The sequence below is a fragment of the Pollachius pollachius genome (assembly GCF_949987615.1).
Source record: "Pollachius pollachius genome assembly, chromosome: 8".
Taxonomy (NCBI): Eukaryota; Metazoa; Chordata; class Actinopteri; order Gadiformes; family Gadidae; genus Pollachius; species Pollachius pollachius.
The window spans coordinates 4,806,126-4,824,634 of NC_136941.1; the positions used below are offsets into that span (position 1 = coordinate 4,806,126).

Here is an 18,509-nt window from a genome sequence, read left to right on the forward strand (position 1 = left end):
ATCATTCTGTCTCTTCTCCATCCTTCTGTATCTCCTCAATCACCCTCCATCATTCTGTCTCTCCTCTCTCATCCCTCTCTCCTTCTTTCACCATTAGGCACAATCCCAAAATTAAACAACTTAATCAGCTTTTGATAAAATGTTGTAGTTTTAATAAGGGAACACAACATGAAATATCACCAAACAAATCAACATGACGTATAAAACGCAACTCACCACGAAACAGGGCTGGGCTCATGTGGAATAAAAGAGAAGTGACACAGAGAGGACGTCAACGTGGTCATCGTTACTGAAACGGGACATCTGTTTCCATGGCAACTTTTTCCAGCATTTTGGGAGAGACGAGCTGAACCTCATGTTTCTCTTCGGGTAAATTGACACGCACTCACACACGCACGCATACACACACCCATACACACACCCAGACAGACAGGAATAGATACACACATACACACACACACACACACACACACACAGAACATAGGTCTATCTGAATCTAGTGGTCTCTAGTTGTCATAATGGATTCTAGAAATCTCAACTGGTCTCTAGTGGATTCTAGTTGATTCCAATGGTCTCTAGTGGACCGTAGGTCTATCTGTCTCTAGTGGTCTCTAGTGGAGCCTAAGTCTATCTGTAGGTCTATCTGTCCCTCGCAGACCGGAGGTCTGTGGTGACGGGGTCATGTTGGATGGTCTGGTGCAGCATCAGAGCCAGCAGGCCGGCTCGGTTGGTCATCGCCGTCCTGAGGTTCCTCTCCTGCTCAAACAGCTCGTCCAGCTTATACCACTACGGAGAGAGAGAGAGAGAGAGAGAGAGGGGAAACACCAGAGACATCGACATTACAAACACTGTTACAACACTAGAATTCAACAGTGTGTTTGGATGGTGAAGTTAAGAAGTATCATCAACTTGGCATGGGTCGTAACCATGGGGATAACAAACCCCCCTCTTTCCTATTTTTTTTGGGATAACATCTGAATAGGAAAAAAAATAAATAAATGAATGAACAAAATACCAATAATGTAGCTTGCTTTGCCACCACACTAATAAGAAGAATACTGATAATGCTGCTCATACTGACCACTCTGACTCTCTACAGGTCATGACTCAGCACTCTGACTCTCTCCAGGTCATGACTCAGCACTCTGACTCTCTCCAGGTCTCTGACTCTCTCCAGGTCTCTGACTCTCTCCAGGTCATGACTCAGCACTCTGACTCTCTCCAGGTCTCTGACTCTCTCCAGGTCATGACTCAGCACTCTGACTCTCTCAGGGTCATGACTCACCACTCTGACTCTCTCCAGGTCCATCTCGGCTCTGCGGAGCTTCTCCCAGCAGTAATGTTTGTTGCACTTCCTCTTGGAGACGCGGCAGAACTCTCCGGTGGGCTGGAAGACGTCCTTCACCAGCGGGCAGCCGCACACCTCGTCCACCGACACCTGAACACACACTGGTACTGTACTACTGGGACCAGTAACACCTCGCCCACCGACACCTGAACACACACTGGTACTGTACTACTGGGACCAGTAACACCTCGCCCACCGACACCTGAACACACACTGGTACTGTACTACTGGTACCAGTAACACCTCGTCCACCGACACCTGAACACACACTGGTACTGTACTACTGGTACCAGTAACACCTCGTCCACCGACACCTGAACAAACAATGATATGGTACTACTGGGACCAGTAACAACAGTAGCACCAGTCACACCTGGAACACACCATGGTATGGTAGTACTGGTACCAGTAACTAGAGTAACACCTGGAACACACCATGGTGCGGTAGTACTGGTACCAGTAACACCAGTAACACCTGGAACACACCATGGTATGGTACTTCTGGGACCAGTAACACCAGTGCCTACAATAGAGCTGCCCAGTACCACTACAGTCTGCTACTGGTTCTACTGGGAGCTGCCCAGTCCCACTCCAGTCTGCTACTTGTTCTACTGGGAGCTGCCCAGTCCCTCCCATTGGGCCCTGGTCCTACTGAGAGCTACCCAGTCCCACCCCAGTGAGCTCCTGGTTCTACTGGAAGCTGCCCAGTCCCACCCCAGTGGGCCCTGGTCCTACTGGTACCTTGGGGTCCCGGGAGTGCTCGGGACACAGGACCTGCAGCCTCTTACAGTACGTCTTACTGTGGGGGTTATAGACGTCACAGAACAGCCGGGTGGCCCTGCAACACACAGTACAGACACACACACACACACACACACACACACACACACACACACACACACACACACACACAGACACACACACACACAGGCACACAGGCACACACACCCACATGCACACGTTTGCACCCGCACGCACACACACACACGCACAAGCAGGCACACAGATATATATAAACATGTATCGATATAGGTAAATATAGAGCCATAAGTATAGATATACAGTGGGGCAAAAAAGTATTTAGTCAGCCTCCAATTGTGCAAGTTCTCCCACTTAAAAAGATGAGAGAGGCCTGTAATTTTCATCATAGGTATACCTCAGCTATGAGAGACAAAATGAAAAAAAAAAAATCTAGAAAATCACATTGTCTAATTTTTAAAGAATTTATTTGCAAATTATGGTGGAAAATAAGTATTTGGTCAATAACAAAAGGTCATCTCAATACTTTGTTACATGCCCTTTGTTGGCAATGACAGAGGTCAAACGTTTTCTGTAAGTCTTTACAAGGTTTTCACACACTGCTGCTGGTATTTTGGCCCATTCCTCCATGCAGATTCCCTCTAGAGCAGTGATGTTTTTTGGCCACACAGACTTTCAACTCCCTCCAAAGATTTTCTATGGGGTTGAGATCTGGAGAATGGCTAGGCCACTCCAGGACCTTGAAATGCTTCTTACAAAGCCACTCCTTCGTTGCCCGGGCGGTGTGTTTGGGGTCATTGTCATGCTGAAAGACCCAGCCACGTTTCATCTTCAGTGCCCTTGCTGATGGAAGGAGGTGTTCACTCAAAATCTCACGATACATGGCCCCATTCATTCTTTCCGTCATACGGATCAGACGGCCTGGTCCCTTGGCAGAAAAACAGCCCCAAAGCATGATGTTTCCACCCCCATGCTTCACTGTAGGTATGGTGTTCTTTGGATGCAACTCAGCATTCTTTCTCCTCCAAACACGACGAGTTGAGTTTTTACCAAAAAGTTCTATTTTGGTTTCATCTGACCATATGACAGTCTCCCAATCCTGTTCTGGATCATCCAAATGCTCTCTAGCAAACTTCAAACGGGCCCGGACATGCACTGGCTTTAGCAGGGGGACACGTCTGGCACTGCAGTATTTGAGTCCCTGGCGGCGTAGTGTGTTAGTGATGGTAGCCTTTGTTACTTTGGTCCCAGCTCTCTGGAGGTCATTCACTAGGTCCCCCCGTGTGGTTCTGGGATTTTTGTTCACCGTTCTTGTGATCATTTTGACCCCACAGGGTGAGATCTTGCGTGGAGCCCCAGATCGAGGGAGATTATAAGTGGTCTTGTATGTATTCCATTTCCTAATAATTGCTCCCACAGTTGATTTCTTCACACCAAGCTGCTTACCTATTGCAGATTCAGACTTCCCAGCCTGGTGCAGGTCTACAATTGTGTTTCTGGTGTCCTTTGACAGCTCTTTGGTCTTGGTCATAGTGAAGTTTGGAGTGTGACTGTTTGAGGTTGTGGACAGGTGTCTTTTATACTGATAAGGAGTTCAAACAGGTGCCGTTAATACAGGTAACAAGTGGAGGACAAAGGAGCCTCTTAAAGAAGAAGTTACAGGTCTGTGACAGCCAGAATCCTTGCTGGTTTGTAGGTGACCAAATACTTATTTTCCACCATAATTTGCAAATAAATTCTTAAAAAATCAGACAATGTGATTTTCTGGATTTTTTTTTTCATTTTGTCTCTCATAGCTGAGGTTTACCTATGATGAAAATTACAGGCCTCTCTCGTCTTTTTAAGTGGGAGAACTTGCACAATTGGTGGCTGACTAAATACTTTTTTGCCCCACTGTATGTATAGATTAGATATAGATATAGAGGTAGAAGCATAGGGACTAAAGACTTACCCTTCTATACGTGTCGGATACATGGAACCAAATGATGTCTGGCTCTCATACTGTGAACACACACATTGTATTATTAGAACTTTCTTAGTGTTTGTTACATTAGCAAAGCATCTGTGTGTGTGTACCTTTGCAAAGTATCTCTTAAAGTCTGTGTGTGTGTGTGCACTTTAGCATAGCATCTCTGAATGTCTGTGTGTGTGTGTACCTTAGCGTAGCATCGCCCCATGTGTGTGTATGTGTGTGTACCTTAGTGTAGCATCGCTCCATGTGTGTGTGTACCTTAGCGTAGCATCGCTCCATGTGTGTGTGTACCTTAGCGTAGCATCGCTCCATGTGTGTGTGTACCTTAGCGTAGCATCGCGCCGTGTGTGTGTGTGTGTGTGTGTGTACCTTAGCGTAGCATCGCTCCATGTGTGTGTGTAACTTAGCGTAGCATCGCTCCATGTGTGTGTGGACCTTAGCGTAGCATCGCTCCATGTGTTTGTGTGTGTGTGTACCTTAGCGTAGCATCGCTCCATGTGTTTGTGTGTGTGTGTACCTTAGCGTAGCATCGCTCCATGTGTCTCAGCGCCACCTTGGGATGGACGGGATGACTGCAGGACACACAGAAGATCTGGAGGTCTGTGTCGTCTCCATCGCCCTCGGCAACCTGACAAACACACACACACACACACACACACACACACACGAGGAGGCCAGTAGTAGGTCAGTAGCAGAATAGGACAGTAGGACAGTAGGAGCACAGGAGGACAGTAGGGGGACAGGGGGACACTAGGACACTAGGACAGTAGGACAGTACCTCCTCGTCCTGCTGCACCAGCTGTCTCTTGGCCGTGGTGATGATGTCCTCCAGCTCCAGGAAGCGTCTCTCCATCTGGGAAAGGCGGAGCCTGGCCTGCTGCTGCTCTTTCCTGATTCGCTCAAGCTGCTTCCTGCCACGCTCCTCGGCCACACATGGACCCTGCTGCCACTGCTGGATCCGCTGGGGCAGGATCTCATAGATACGACTGGAGAGAGAGAAAGAGAGAGAGAGAGAGAGAGAGAGAGGGAGAGAGAGAGAGAGAGAGAGTGAGTGAGTGAGAGAGAGAGACACACACACATAGAGGGAGAGAGCGAGAGAGAGAGAGAGACACACACACACACACAGAGGGAGAGAGAGAGACAGACAGAGAGAGAGACAGACAGACAGACAGACAGACAGACAGACAGACAGACAGACAGACAGACAGACAGACAGACAGACAGACAGACAGACAGACAGACGGAGAGAGAGAGAGAGAGAGAGAGAGAGAGAGAGAGAGAGAGAGAGAGAGAGAGAGAGAGAGGCACAGTATTTTACAACCAGTGTAGCAATGAAAAATATTTTCTTCTGTCTGGGTCTGGGTCTGGGTTTGGTTCTAGGTCTGGGTATGGGGGGGGTCTGGGTCTGGTTCTGGGTCCTGGGTCTGGGTCTTCTGGATCACTCCATAATCAGCCATCAGGTCACATCCGAGTCAGAGACTCACTTGGCTGCCAGCTTCATGCCACAGTCCTCTGAGCAGTACTTGGATCCACTTCTGGCTGATTCAACGCAGCCGGGGCCCAGGCACTGGTGGGCCCCCCCAGGCACCTCCTGCTGAGGCCCATCGCCTCCTCGCTCTCCTCCTCTCTCTCCTCCTCTCTCTCCTCGCTCTCCTCCTCTCTCGCTGAGACGGACACGCTCACGGTGGCGCTGCTTGGGTTTGTGGCGGCGAGGTTTGAACTCAGAGAGAGACTTCTGGAGAGAGGAGAGAGGAGAGGCGAGAGAGAGGAGAGGCGAGAGGAGGAGAGGAGAGGAGAGGAGAGGCGAGAGGAGGAGAGGAGAGGAGAGGACAGGAGAGGAGGAGAGGGGAGAAGGGAGGAGAGGAGGGGAGAGGAGAGGAGAGGAGGAGAGAGGAGGAGAGAGGAGAGAGAAGGAGAGGCGAGGAGGAGAGGAGAGAGGAGAGGAGGAGGAGAGAGATGCAACTAACAAAATATAGATCCAAATCTGCGTGCCTGCGTGCCTGTGTGTGTTTGTGTGTGTGTGTCTGTGTGCGTGCGCATGTGTATGTGTGTGTGTGGGTGTGTGTGTGTACCTTCTTCTCTGTCTTCCTCTCTTTCCTCTTGACGTGTTTCACTCTGACAGCCGTCTTCCTCTTCCTCACGGCAGGGTCGGAATCACCTTCCTCTTCCTCAGTCTGCCACACCTGAGGAGAATATTTATGTATATATATATATATATATATATATATATATATATATATATATGTATATACATATGTATATATATATGTATATCTATCCCTTTGCATCCACAAACACCCACAAACACACACATACACGCAAACACATACAAAAAGACACGCATGCACACACACGGACACAAAGGCCCACACACCAACACCTACCAGGTGGTTGTAGCCAGCCGCCTGGTACTGCTGGTAGAGCTCTAATTCACTCTCGCTGAACCCATCGTCGTCTTCTGACAGATGCTCCACCCCCTTCCGCTGGAGGCCCCGCCCCCGGCCTCCGCCCCCAGCCTCTTCATCCTTCACACGCAGCATCTTCTGCTCAACAACAACAAACAACAATATCAATAACATGTCACACACGGGGTCTCTCACCCTCACCGTGTGTTCTTCACCAACGGGGACCCTCACCCTCACACTCGTTAACGGGGACCCTCACCCTCCTTCCCTAACTGGGACCCTCACCCTCACACTCCTTCTTCGTTAACGGGGACCTTCACCCTAGTTCTTTCCTAACGGGGACCCTCACATTCATTCTTCCCTCATGGGGACCCTCACCCTCACACTCGTTAACGGGGACCCTCGACCTCGTTAACGGGGACCCTCACACTCGTTAACGGGGACCCTCGCCCTCGTTAACGGGGACCCTCACCCTCACACTCCTTCTTCGTTAATGGGGACCTTCACCCTAGTTCTTCCCTAACGGGGACCCTCACCCTCACGGGGACCCTCACCCTCACACTCGTTAACGTGGACCCTCACCCTCGTTAACGGGGACCCTCACCCTCGTTAACATGGACCCTCACCCTCACAATCGTCAACGGGGACCCTCACCCTCGTTAACGGGGACCCTCACCCTCGTTAAGGGGGAAGCTCACCCTGACACTCATTCTTCCCTCACAGGGAACCTCACCCTCACACTCCTTAACGGGGACCCTCACCCTCGTTAACGGAGACCCTCACCCCCACCCTCGTTAACGGGGACCCTCACCCTGACACTCGTTAACGTGGACCCTCACCCTCGTTAACGGGGACCCTCATCCTCGTTAACGGCGACCCTCACCCTGACACTCGTTAACGGGGACCCTCACCCTGACACTCGTTAACGGGGACCCTCACCCTGACACTCGTTAACGTGGACCCTCACCCTCGCCCGGACCTCACACTGCCGGAGGCGGCACTTCTGCCGGATGCGGTTCGGGCCGCCGAACTTCTTCATGTCTTTGCAGAAGTCACAGAGCGAGCAGTCCTCCGTCCGCAGGCACGCCTCGCACTCACCGCACATCCGGGCCGAGCGCTTCACCTGCAACACAGCGGACCGCCTTAACACACAGAGCACCACAACACAGCAGACCGCCTTAACACACAGAGCACGAGATCCTACCACAACACAGCAGACCACCTTAACACACAGAGCACGAGATCCTACCACAACACAGCGGACCGCCTTAACACACAGAGCACGAGATACTACCACAACACAGCGGACCGCCTTAACACACAGAGCACGAGATACTACCACAACACAGCAGACCGCCTTAACACACAGAGCACGAGATCCTACCACAACACAGCGGACCGCCTTAACACACAGAGCACGAGATCCTACCACAACACAGCGGACCGCCTTAACACACAGAGCACGAGATCCTACCACAACACAGCGGACCGCCTTAACACACAGAACACGAGATCCTACCACAACACAGCGGACCGCCTTAACACACAGAGCACGAGATCCTACCACAACACAGCGGACCACCTTAACACACAGAGCACGAGATCCTACCACAACACAGCGGACCGCCTTAACACACAGAGCACGAGATCCTACCACAACACAGCGGACCACCTTAACACACAGAGCATGAGATCCTACCACAACACAGCGGACCGCCTTAACACACAGAGCACGAGATCCTACCACAAAACAGCGGATCGCCTTCGCTACCACAACACAGCCTTAACACACAGCACGTCATACTAGCCAATTACAGCAGACCACCTTAAATACCACAACACAGCGGACCGTGTGACTTCAACCACACGGTACTCATTGTTTTGTTATTATTAAATGTCCATCACCCTACAAATATTTTAATATCCATATATATCACTTCGCCTTGTTAGGAGTACACATAAATATTCAGGAAGAGTCATAATTTAAGGAACTGATGATTACCTGTGAGCCCCGCCTCCTGTCCACCCTGGAGGAGGAGCCATGTTCCGGATCCTCCCGCAGCTTCTTGGGCCGGAACTTGATCTCCAGCCGACCGTCGCTACCTGCATCACAGACAGCACCGGGGCTAGCCTGGGCTATCATTAGCATGCTAGTTACAGAGCTAGCATGGGCTATTATTAGCATGCTGATTACAGAGCAAGCCTGGGCTATCATTAGCAATGCTAATTACAGAGCTAGCCTGGGTTATCATTAACAATTCTAAAAACAGTTCTAGCCTTGGCTATCATTAGCAATATGAATTACAGAGCTAGCTTGGGCTATCTTTAACAATGCTAATAAGATAGCTGGATTTGGCTATCATTAGCAATGCCAATAAAAGAGCAAGCAATGGCTACATTTTTATTAATGCCAACAACAGACCTAGCTAGGACAATATTATTATCAATTATCAGCTCCAAGCTGATAATTGAGAGACGGTCTTCACAGAGCTATCTGTAGCCACATCGAGCTCCAGTCTGCGTACGTCAGGAGGCGTATGCTAACATAATGAGCATCCATCTCTTTCTTCTACATCGCAGCACTGGAAGCTGTTTGCTCGTTGGATTATCGTGTTTACTCCAAGGATCCGTGGACTAGTTATAGTAGTCACTACTAGATAGAGTAGTGACTACTAGTCATAGTAGTCACTAGAGTCACATACACATACATATAGTGGTGAATAGTAGTTATAGTAGTGACTACTAGTTATAGTAGTCACTACTAGCCAGTCCTACCTCTGCAGCTCTGGCAGAACCACTCGGTGATGCTCTTGGCGGTTCTCTCAGAGACGCCGACACATCCTCCGTGGAACCATTCATTACAGCGCTCGCAGCCGCTGGGGACAGACAGGTAGACACACAGACAGGCATGAGAGAACCATTCATTACAGCACTTACAGCCGCTGGGGACAGACAGACAGGCAGACAGACAGGCATGAGAGAACCATTCATTACAGCGCTCACAGCCGCTGGGGACAGACAGGTAGACAAACAGACAGGCATGAGGAAAGGTCAGACAGACAGGAAAGATGCAGAAGGACAGGGTGTTTAAAGTGATGATGAAGGTGTTTTCCAGGTGAGGATACAGATGTTTAAGTGAGATGCAGATGTTTTAACAGACACTAGTGATCACCATATTTTGAAGGTCTTACAGATGTTTTGAAATGTGATGATACTGATATTTGAAAGGTTAAACAGATGTTTTAAAGATGACACAGATGCTTGACAGCTAAAATATACACAGATGTGTAAAAGTTGATACAGATATTTTTAAAGGCTGAGGTACAGTTGTTTGAAAGGTGAAGAAACACATGTTTTAAAGATAAGGATACAAAACTATTAAAGGTGTGATACAGATGGTTTAAGGGGAGATACAGATGTTTTAAGGGGAGGTACAGATGATTTGAGGGGAGATCCAGATGTTTTGAGGGGAGACACAGATGTTTTAAGGGGAGATACAGATGTTTTAAAGGAAATACATATGCTTTAAGGGGAGATACAGGGGCGATACAGATGTTTTAAGGGGGAGAAACATGATTTGAGGGGAGATACAGACGTTTTAAGGGGAGATACAGATGCTTTAAGGGGAGGTACAGATGTTTTAAGGGGCGACACAGATGTTTTAAGGGGAGATACAGATGCTTTAAGGGGAGGTACAGATGTTTTAAGGGGCGACACAGATGTTTTAAGGGGAGATACAGATGCTTTAAGGGGAGGTACAGATGTTTTAAGGGGCGACACAGATGCTTTAAGGGGGGATACAGGGGAGATACAGATGTTTTAAGGGGGAGATACAGATGTTTTAAAGGAGATACAGATCCTTTAAGGGGAGATACAGATGTTTTAAGGGGGAGATACAGATGTTTTAAAGGAGATACAGATGCTTTAAGGGGAGATACAGATGTTTTAAGAGGAGATACAGATGATTTGAGGGGAGATACAGATGTTTTAAGGGGAGATACAGACGTTTTAAGGGGAGATACAGATGTTTTAAGAGGAGATACAGATGATTTGAGGGGAGATACAGATGTTTTAAGGGGAGATTCAGATGTTTTAAGAGGAGATACAGATGATTTGAGGGGAGATACAGATGTTTTAAGGGGAGATTCAGATGTTTTAAGGGGGAGATACAGATATTTAAAGGAGATACCGATGCTTGTCTTACATCATAAAACAGTTGATGTCGGGTCTCCTGCAGATGCAGTAGACAGGAGCGCTAGGGATCCCCATGGCAACGACCCCCTCCTCATCTTCACCCTGAGGACCACACTCCTGATGGACAGGTGCAAAGAGACACAGACAGACAGGGAGACAGGCAGACAAAGAGACAGATGCTGAAGAGGAAATCGATCTATTTACAGACAGACAGACGGATGATGAATCAATACTCTCTTGTTTATCCGCTGCCTGTTTGTGCGCGTGTTTATTTGGTCGCTGCATCCCAAGGCTCGCTCCCGCAGTGCGCGCTCATCCTCCACTCACCATGCGCGTCGCCGCGGACACGTCTCGTCCCAAAGCGTCCAGATGATGGCGGATAACTGGTCTCGGTCCGCTTCGGTGCTGCCGATATCCAGACCGATAAAACCCGCACGACCACTGCCCACCGCCCGGTACCGGCCTCTCAAACAGCGCAAAGCCCGCTTTGTCTCCGCTCTTCCTCTGTCAACAACATGGAGCCGAGGAGGACCGCAGCGCTGAGACACACCGCTCCCTGGTGGACGGTCAACCAACTACACACAGTCACTTGTACTCGACAATTAAGGGATCTATCTATCTTTATTACTATCCATCTTTCTTTATAAACCTCTATCTATCTTTAAAACCACATATCTTTCTTTATTAACATCTATCTATCTATCTATCTATCTATCTATCTATCTATCTATCTATCTATCTATCTATCTATCTATCTATCTATCTATCTATCTATCTATCTATCTATCTATCTATCTATCTATCTATCTATCTATCTATCTATCTATTTATCTATCTATCTCTCTATCCCTATATCCCTCTATCCCTCCATCTATCCATCCATCCATCCATCCATCTATCCATCTGTTTATCTGTCTATCTGTCAATCTGTCAATCTATCTAATCTCTCTCTCTCTCTCTCTCTCTCTCTCTCTCTCTCTCTCTCTCTCTACACACACTAGTACTACTAAAAGACAGAAGATACTACTACTTTACTACAGTATGCGACCACCAGTACTACTAAATGATACTATTAGCTCTACTGCGAGTGTGTGAAAGACCTTCTGCCCTGACTGCACCTCACTGCACCATTCAAGCTTATCTGCACAGCTTTCTATATTTAATAGAAAATTATACATCTTTATATAATTTTATATATTTCTTAAATTTCACTTTTTACCCGTTAATACATTAAGCCTCATTGAGTTGTCTCATTTGAAAGCTTTGAGTAGTGGCGGTTCTTCGCCAGCAAGGGGCGCCGCGTTGCCGCTCGGCCAGACCCGGCCGCTCGGTCAGATACGGGGCCACAGAGATCTGATCTCCAGAGAGCGGTTGAAGTATCACCACGCCTTCCCTGACGGCTGCTCTGCTGCCTCTCGCTGTTTCTTTAGAATACCAAGTGTTCTTATTCGTAGTGTTTCTATTGGTAGTGTTTTATTACTATTATTAGTGACGGTATTATCAGTTGAAGTCCGAGCAACGGTTTACTTCACTGTTCACTAGTGGACAGAAAGGAATGGAAGGTATTTCAGTTTTCACTACTATCTTTCTACGTATTAAGTGTTCGAGTTCTGTCTTCATAATTATTAAGTGTTTATTAAGGGTTCTAGTTCTGTCTTATTATGTATTATCTGTTTCAGTTATATTATATAAGTATTAAGCATTGAAGTTCTATTATGTACATTTTAAGTGTTCCTTAAAATATACTTAAGATTATAAGTTCTAGGTTATCCTATCTGTCTGTCTGTCTGTCTGTCTGTCTGTCTGTCTGTCTGTCTGTCTGTCTGATTGATTGACAGGATGGAGAATGACTTTCTGCCAGAAGACTGTGACATAACCCTGGGCGGGGCTAAAGTTAGGCTGAAACAATCCGAATGCATCTGCAACCAACCAACTGCCACTGGTGATACGGAGGGCAAGATTCACACACACACACACACACACAGACGCATGCAAGCACATACACACACACACACACATACACACACACACACACACACACACACACACACACACACACACACACACACACACACACACACACACACACACACACACACACACACACACACACAGGGCCGCTGCTGGCCGTTTCGGTGCCCTACGCGAGCGGGGGGGGGGAAGGGGAGCCTCTTTTTATATATTAGGTAAAAACATATAATTGCCGAAATTGAGTGATAGGTTATGCAAAGAAAAAACAACGGTGGGCCTCTTCATAACTAATTCATATATTTTTTTAATTCAATAATGTAATAATTATTTTTATTTTTTAATTTTTTTTACAAACCATAATTTTTGGTGCCCCCCCCCCAGGTACTTGGTGCCCTACGCACTCTGCGTACTCTGCGTATAGGGAGCGGCGGGCCTGCACACACGCACACACACACACACACACACACACGCACACACACACACACACACACACACACACACACACACACACACACACACAATACACGTACACACACATACCTGCAGGCATGCACACAACCTCACCTCTCTCTCTCTTCCTTCATCCTCCTCTTCTTCAGACACGCACACTGACCCTCCTCATCATCCTCATCCTCCCATCCCCGGAAACAACCTGTTCTCTGCAAGCCCCGCCCCCTCTCTGACTTTTCCCGCCCCCTTCAGGGCAGACCCCGCCCCCTTCAGGGCAGACCCCGCCCCCTTCAGGGCTGACCCAACCACTATCAAGGAGGCGGCTGGTGATGGTGAGAACACAAACAGACACACACACACAAACACACACACACACACACACACACACACACAGACACACACACTAATCCCACAGTAGTACCTAGTTGATCTTAAGTGAAGCACATATATGTACCTATATAAAAATATGTACATATAGCAATATATATACATATATATGTACATATATATATGTTTTAATGACTTATACACAGACGGACAGATACTATATACTGTATATCCATATGTATGTTTATATATTATTGACTTCAGCAACACATTCCTAAAGTGCAGCTGAAGACACACGGACAGACGGACGTTATAAAACTCACTGCCTTCAGAGAATCTTATCTAGAGACGCCAGCCCTCTCTTAAAGGCTGATTATGGTCGCACGTTCACGCAACGCAAGGGGGTTACGGGCCCCTTACGTCCTTGCAGAGGCTCCTTGCGTCCACCGCGAGGGCCAGACGTGCGCCTCCCAAAAATGTTAACCTTGCGTCGAGGCGACGCAGCAGCAAGGGCTGTGATTGGTCCGCTTACTAAAACCCGACGCGGAACCATAAAAGTTCACGGCCGCGTCGAAGCGTCTGCGTGGTCATTGAGTTGCGTTGCGTGAATGTGGGACAATAATCAGCCCTTTAGTGTCTCCCCCTCTCGCTCTTAGACTCTCCCCCTATCTCTTAGTCTCTCCCTTTCTCCCCTCTCTGTCTTTGTCTCTCCTTCTCCTTTAGTCTCTCCTCATATCCCTCTCTTAGCCCCCCCCCTCTCTCCCCCTCGCTCTCTAAGTCTCTCCCTCTCTAACCCTGTCTCTATGTCTCTCTCCCAGACCTCTCTCTCTCTGACCCTGTCTCTATGTCTCTCTCCCAGACCTCTCTCTCTCTCTCTGACCCTATCTCTATGTCTCTTTCCCAGATCTCTCTCTCTCTAACCCTGTCTCTATGTCTCTCTCCCAGACCTCTCTCTCTCTCTCTGACCCTGTCTCTATGTCTCTTTCCCAGATCTCTCTCTCTCTAACCCTGTCTCTATGTCTCTCTCCCAGACCTCTCTCTCTCTAATCCTGTCTTTATGTCTCTCTCCCAGACCTCTCTCTCTCTCTAACCCTGTCTCTATGTCTCTCTCCCAGACCTCTCTCTCTAACCGTCTCTATGTCTCTCGCCCAGACCTCTCTCGCTCTCTAACCCTGCCTCTATGTCTCTCTCCCAGACCTCTCTCTCTAACCCTGTCTCTATGTCTCTCTCCCAGACCTCTCTCTCTCTCTCTCTCTAACCCTGCCTCTATGTCTCTCTCCCAGACCTCTCTCTCTTTAACCCAGTCCCTATGTCTCTCTCCCAGAACTCTGTCTCCGTTGTGTTCTGTCCTGCCTCTACTGTGAGCTCTTCTCCTTGTGCTCCACCCTGGAGGCGTGTCTGACCTGCCCGGGGGGCGGGGCCATCTGCTGCTGTGACACCATTTGCTGCTGCTGCTGCAGTGGGGAGGCGGAGGGCATGGCCTGTGGGGAGGCGGCGAGTCAGGCCCTGGCGGATTGTGGGATAGTGGAGGACTGCTGCTCCTCCACCGACCTCCTGGACTTCAGCCTCGAGTGTTGCGCCTTCTTCTTCCCCTCCTAGACCATGACCTCATCACCATGACCTCGTCATGACCTCATCACCATGACCTCGTCATGACCTCATCACCATGACCTCGTCACCATGACCTCACCACTGTGATATTACCATGGCATCATCATGACTTCATCACCACGACATCATAGGAGAAGATCTTCTCCTTAAGAACTCCTTCTATCAGATAAAGAGCTAACCAATCAGGTAGCACCTCTATAAAGAGCCAGCCAATCAGGAGGCATCCCTATCTGTGATCTTAAGCCACTCCCTCCAAACACGTGACTAGCTTGCTAGCTTTAGCAGCAGGTCTGCTAGCCAGGAGAAGGACGCCCTTCAGGGCAATGAGCGACGGGCAGAGCACATTTTTCAGAGCATTTCATTTAATGATCCTGTCCGGACAGAAAGAGAATTTCAACAAATATTTAACTTGAGAAGTATGAGAGGTACTTCTGATAGAAGGACTTCCGACAGAAGGACTTCCGATAGAAAGACTTCAGATAGAAGTACTTCCGACAGAAGGACTTCCGATAGAGGGACTTCCGACAGAAAGACTTCCGATAGAGGGACAGCCAGACTTCCAATAGATGGACTTCCGACAGAAGAACTTTCAATAGAAGGACTTCGACAGAAGGACTACTGATAGAGGGACTCCCGACAGAAAGACTTCCGATAGAGGGACAGCCGGACTTCCAATAGAGGGACTTCCGACAGAAGGACTTCCGATAGAGGGACTTCCGATAGAACGACTTCCGATACGACTTCCGATAGATGGACTTCCGATAGAAGGACCTCCGCCTGGTCCTTGTCCTTGTTTTGTTGTTCTTCTCATGTTCTTGTCCTTCCAGCTCCATAGACCTTTAATTGGCGTACTGGCTCGTAGGACGTAAGAGACGCTACAACTCATGGCCCTCTCTCATCATTGTGGACCAGGGAGGTCTGAGAGAACATACAAAGAAATGTGATCTCTGCATTCAACCATCTCCAGCAGCACAGGGAGCAGTGGGCGGCCACAGCTCCTCGGTCTAGGGCACAGGCGGGAGAACCGATCGAACATGGATGAGGGAGGAAACCAGGATCTCACTCTGTGAGGTAGCAGTGCTAAGCTAGTGCTAGGCTAGTGTTAGGCTAAGTTAAGCTTAGTGCTTACCACTGTGCCATAACCCAACGCATAATGAAAACAGCAATCCTAATTACGCTACACATTATAGTTTCTCCGCTCTTGTTGAAATCAGACATGAACCATAAACCGCATAAAGGTGTTTTTTTTCATTTCCTTTTATTTTCAACCTCATAAACACTTTTTCACAGAATGTTTTGATGGAAATAAAAACATGGATACAATGTCATGTTGTGGCCTGCCACTCAGCAATATACTCTGTTAATAACCATCATTAAGTGCAGCAGTATATTCAATCAATCACCATCATAAATACAGCTGTGACCTCAATCAATAACCATCAATGACTACGGCTGTGTACACAATCAAGAACCATCAATAGCTTAAAGACACAGCTCCACAGAATAGAGCCGCTGGGGTAACCCTGGAAACCTAGCACCAGTTACCATGGTAACCTAGGGCGAGTCCCCCTGGTAGCCTACAACGGGTAACTGTGGTGATCAGGGTGGGTTACCATGGTAACCTTGGGCAAGTTACCCTAGTAACCTAGAGTTGGTTACCGGGGTTACCTAGGGAAAGTTATTGTTATAACATAGGGTAAGTTACCGGGGTAGCCTAGGGCGAGTTACTGTGATAACCTAGTGCAGGTTACCGTGGTAACGGTAACTTGCGTGGTCCAATAGAAAGACAGGACAGGAAAGTGGTTCCCGTATGATGGAGACCTCACAGCCAAGGTACCGTGTGATTGGTCCAGGTATAGGTGATGAACTCTACCCCTTAATACTGTACTGTGGTATAAATATTCTCTCCATTGTAAAATCTTATTCTCTATGGACTACAAAAACAGCTTCACAATTTAATTTGTGTCTAAATGACACAAATTCAAAATATTCACCACAATGATCTTGGACAGTCAACATCTCCTTGTAATTTAATAATTCTTAATTCATCATTAATTCTTCAATAATTTACAACACATCTTTACAACAGAATGTATCTTTTTTAAACCAACTGAAATAACGGCCAAAGATGGCAAGATATAGCTAGGAGCCCCACCAGCTAACAGCTACGTGTACTATAGCTAGTAGCCCCACCAGCTAACAGAAACATGTGCGATAGCTAGGAGCCCCAACAGCTAACAGCTACATGTACTATAGCTAGGAGCCCCAACAGCTAACAGCTACGTGTACTATAGCTAGGTGCCCCACCAGCTTACAGCTACATGTACTATAGCTTGTAGCCCCACCAGCTAACTTGTGCTATAGAAATCCTTTGGGCCTAACAGCTACTGATGGTGGTGTAAATCTGTTGGTTTTATAAAATAAAATGACAAAGCAGAGAGGTAAGGAGAACCAACATGTCAGATAAGACTATGTAGGGTTATAACTAGTTTGGACTAGTCATATACAGATATAACTAGTTAAAACTAGTTAAGACTGGTTATATATGGTTATAACTAGTTTAGACAAGTCATGTATGGATATAACTAGTTTAGACTAATTAGCCACGGTAAAACTACTTTGGAGTGGTTATTTACCAACATAACTAGTTTAGACTGGTTAGGACCTGGTACTTGTTGGTATCCAGTAGGTTTACAGACCAAGGTCCTCATGATGATAGAATATAGACGTGTTGGTATTTTGGTTCATGTATGAATATTGTCTGTATGCAAATGCCATGGCAGCAATGTTTGAGGGAGAAGTTTCAGAATCATAAATACCAAGATAAGAACCTCCAAATTAGAACCACGTTAGACATCTAGAACCTCCTGCAGACCTAGACCTCTAGAACAAATCTAGGCTTCTAGACCAACTATAGACCTCCGCTACATTTTCATACCTCCTCTAGACCAACTCTAGACCTCTAGAACTGATCTAGACCTCTAGGCCAACTCGAGATCTCTAGACCTCTAGACCAACTCTAGACCTCTAGATCAAGTCTAGATAAACTCTAGACCAACTGTAGACCAACTCTAGACCTCTAGATTAACTCTAGATCCCTAGATCAACTCTAGACCGAGAGGGAGAGAGAGAGAGAGAGAGAGAGAGAGAGAGAGAGAGAGACAGAGAGAAGAGAGAGAGAGAGAGAGAAGAAGAGAGAAGAGAGAGAGAGAGAGAGAGAGAGAGAGAGAGAGAGAGAGAGAGAGAGAGAGAGGAGAGAGAATAAGAGAGAATAAGAGAGGAGAGAGAGAGAGTTCTATGAGTTCTGGGTTAAACACTACATAGATCAGTCATGCAACACTATTACATTGTGTGTGTGTGTGAGTGTGTGCGTGTTTGTGCATGTCTGTGTGTCTGTGTGGGTGTCTGTGTGCTTCTGTGTCTGTTTTTGTGTGTGCGTGTGTGTGGGTGTTTTTCTATCAGTGTGTGTGTG

At 47.6% G+C, this 18,509-nt stretch overlaps 2 protein-coding genes across 3 annotated transcripts; one reads left to right on the plus strand and one right to left on the minus strand.

Moving 5' to 3' along the window:
• Nucleotides 1–462: 462 nt before the first annotated feature.
• cxxc1a (CXXC finger protein 1a) lies at nt 463–11,195 on the minus strand (the record flags this gene model as incomplete). The annotated part of the gene is made up of 14 exons (XM_079742306.1): nt 463–786; nt 1,286–1,438; nt 2,090–2,186; nt 4,059–4,108; nt 4,597–4,707; nt 4,858–5,065; nt 5,564–5,814; nt 6,152–6,262; nt 6,464–6,622; nt 7,452–7,607; nt 8,487–8,620; nt 9,260–9,360; nt 10,689–10,795; nt 11,151–11,195. 14 exons carry the CDS (start codon nt 11,193–11,195, stop codon nt 640–642), a joined length of 1,830 nt encoding a protein of 609 aa, XP_079598432.1. The 3' UTR covers nt 463–639.
• A 907-nt stretch (nt 11,196–12,102) lies between these two features.
• Nucleotides 12,103–16,360, plus strand: LOC307078775 (uncharacterized protein). Of its 2 annotated transcripts, none has more exons than XM_079740740.1 (4): nt 12,103–12,240; nt 12,517–12,632; nt 13,249–13,431; nt 14,751–16,360. In XM_079740740.1, the coding sequence occupies exons 2-4, from the start codon at nt 12,518–12,520 to the stop codon at nt 15,023–15,025; spliced, it is 573 nt and encodes a 190-aa protein (XP_079596866.1). In that variant the 5' UTR covers nt 12,103–12,240; nt 12,517; the 3' UTR covers nt 15,026–16,360. The 2 variants fall into 2 exon arrangements, with proteins under 2 accessions (XP_079596866.1, XP_079596867.1); XM_079740741.1 differs by having other exon boundaries at nt 12,517–12,620.
• The last annotated feature ends 2,149 nt before the right edge of the window (nt 16,361–18,509 follow it).

Coding starts and splice junctions, on each gene's coding strand:
- LOC307078775 (XM_079740740.1), top strand. CDS start 12,518: ATGGAGAATGACTTTCTGCCAGAAGACTGTGACATAACCCTGGGCGGG. Junction 12,633..13,248: donor TGCCACTGGTGATACGGAGG/GCAAGATTCACA, acceptor CCTCTTCTTCAG/ACACGCACACTGACCCTCCT. Junction 13,432..14,750: donor CAAGGAGGCGGCTGGTGATG/GTGAGAACACAA, acceptor TCTCTCTCCCAG/AACTCTGTCTCCGTTGTGTT.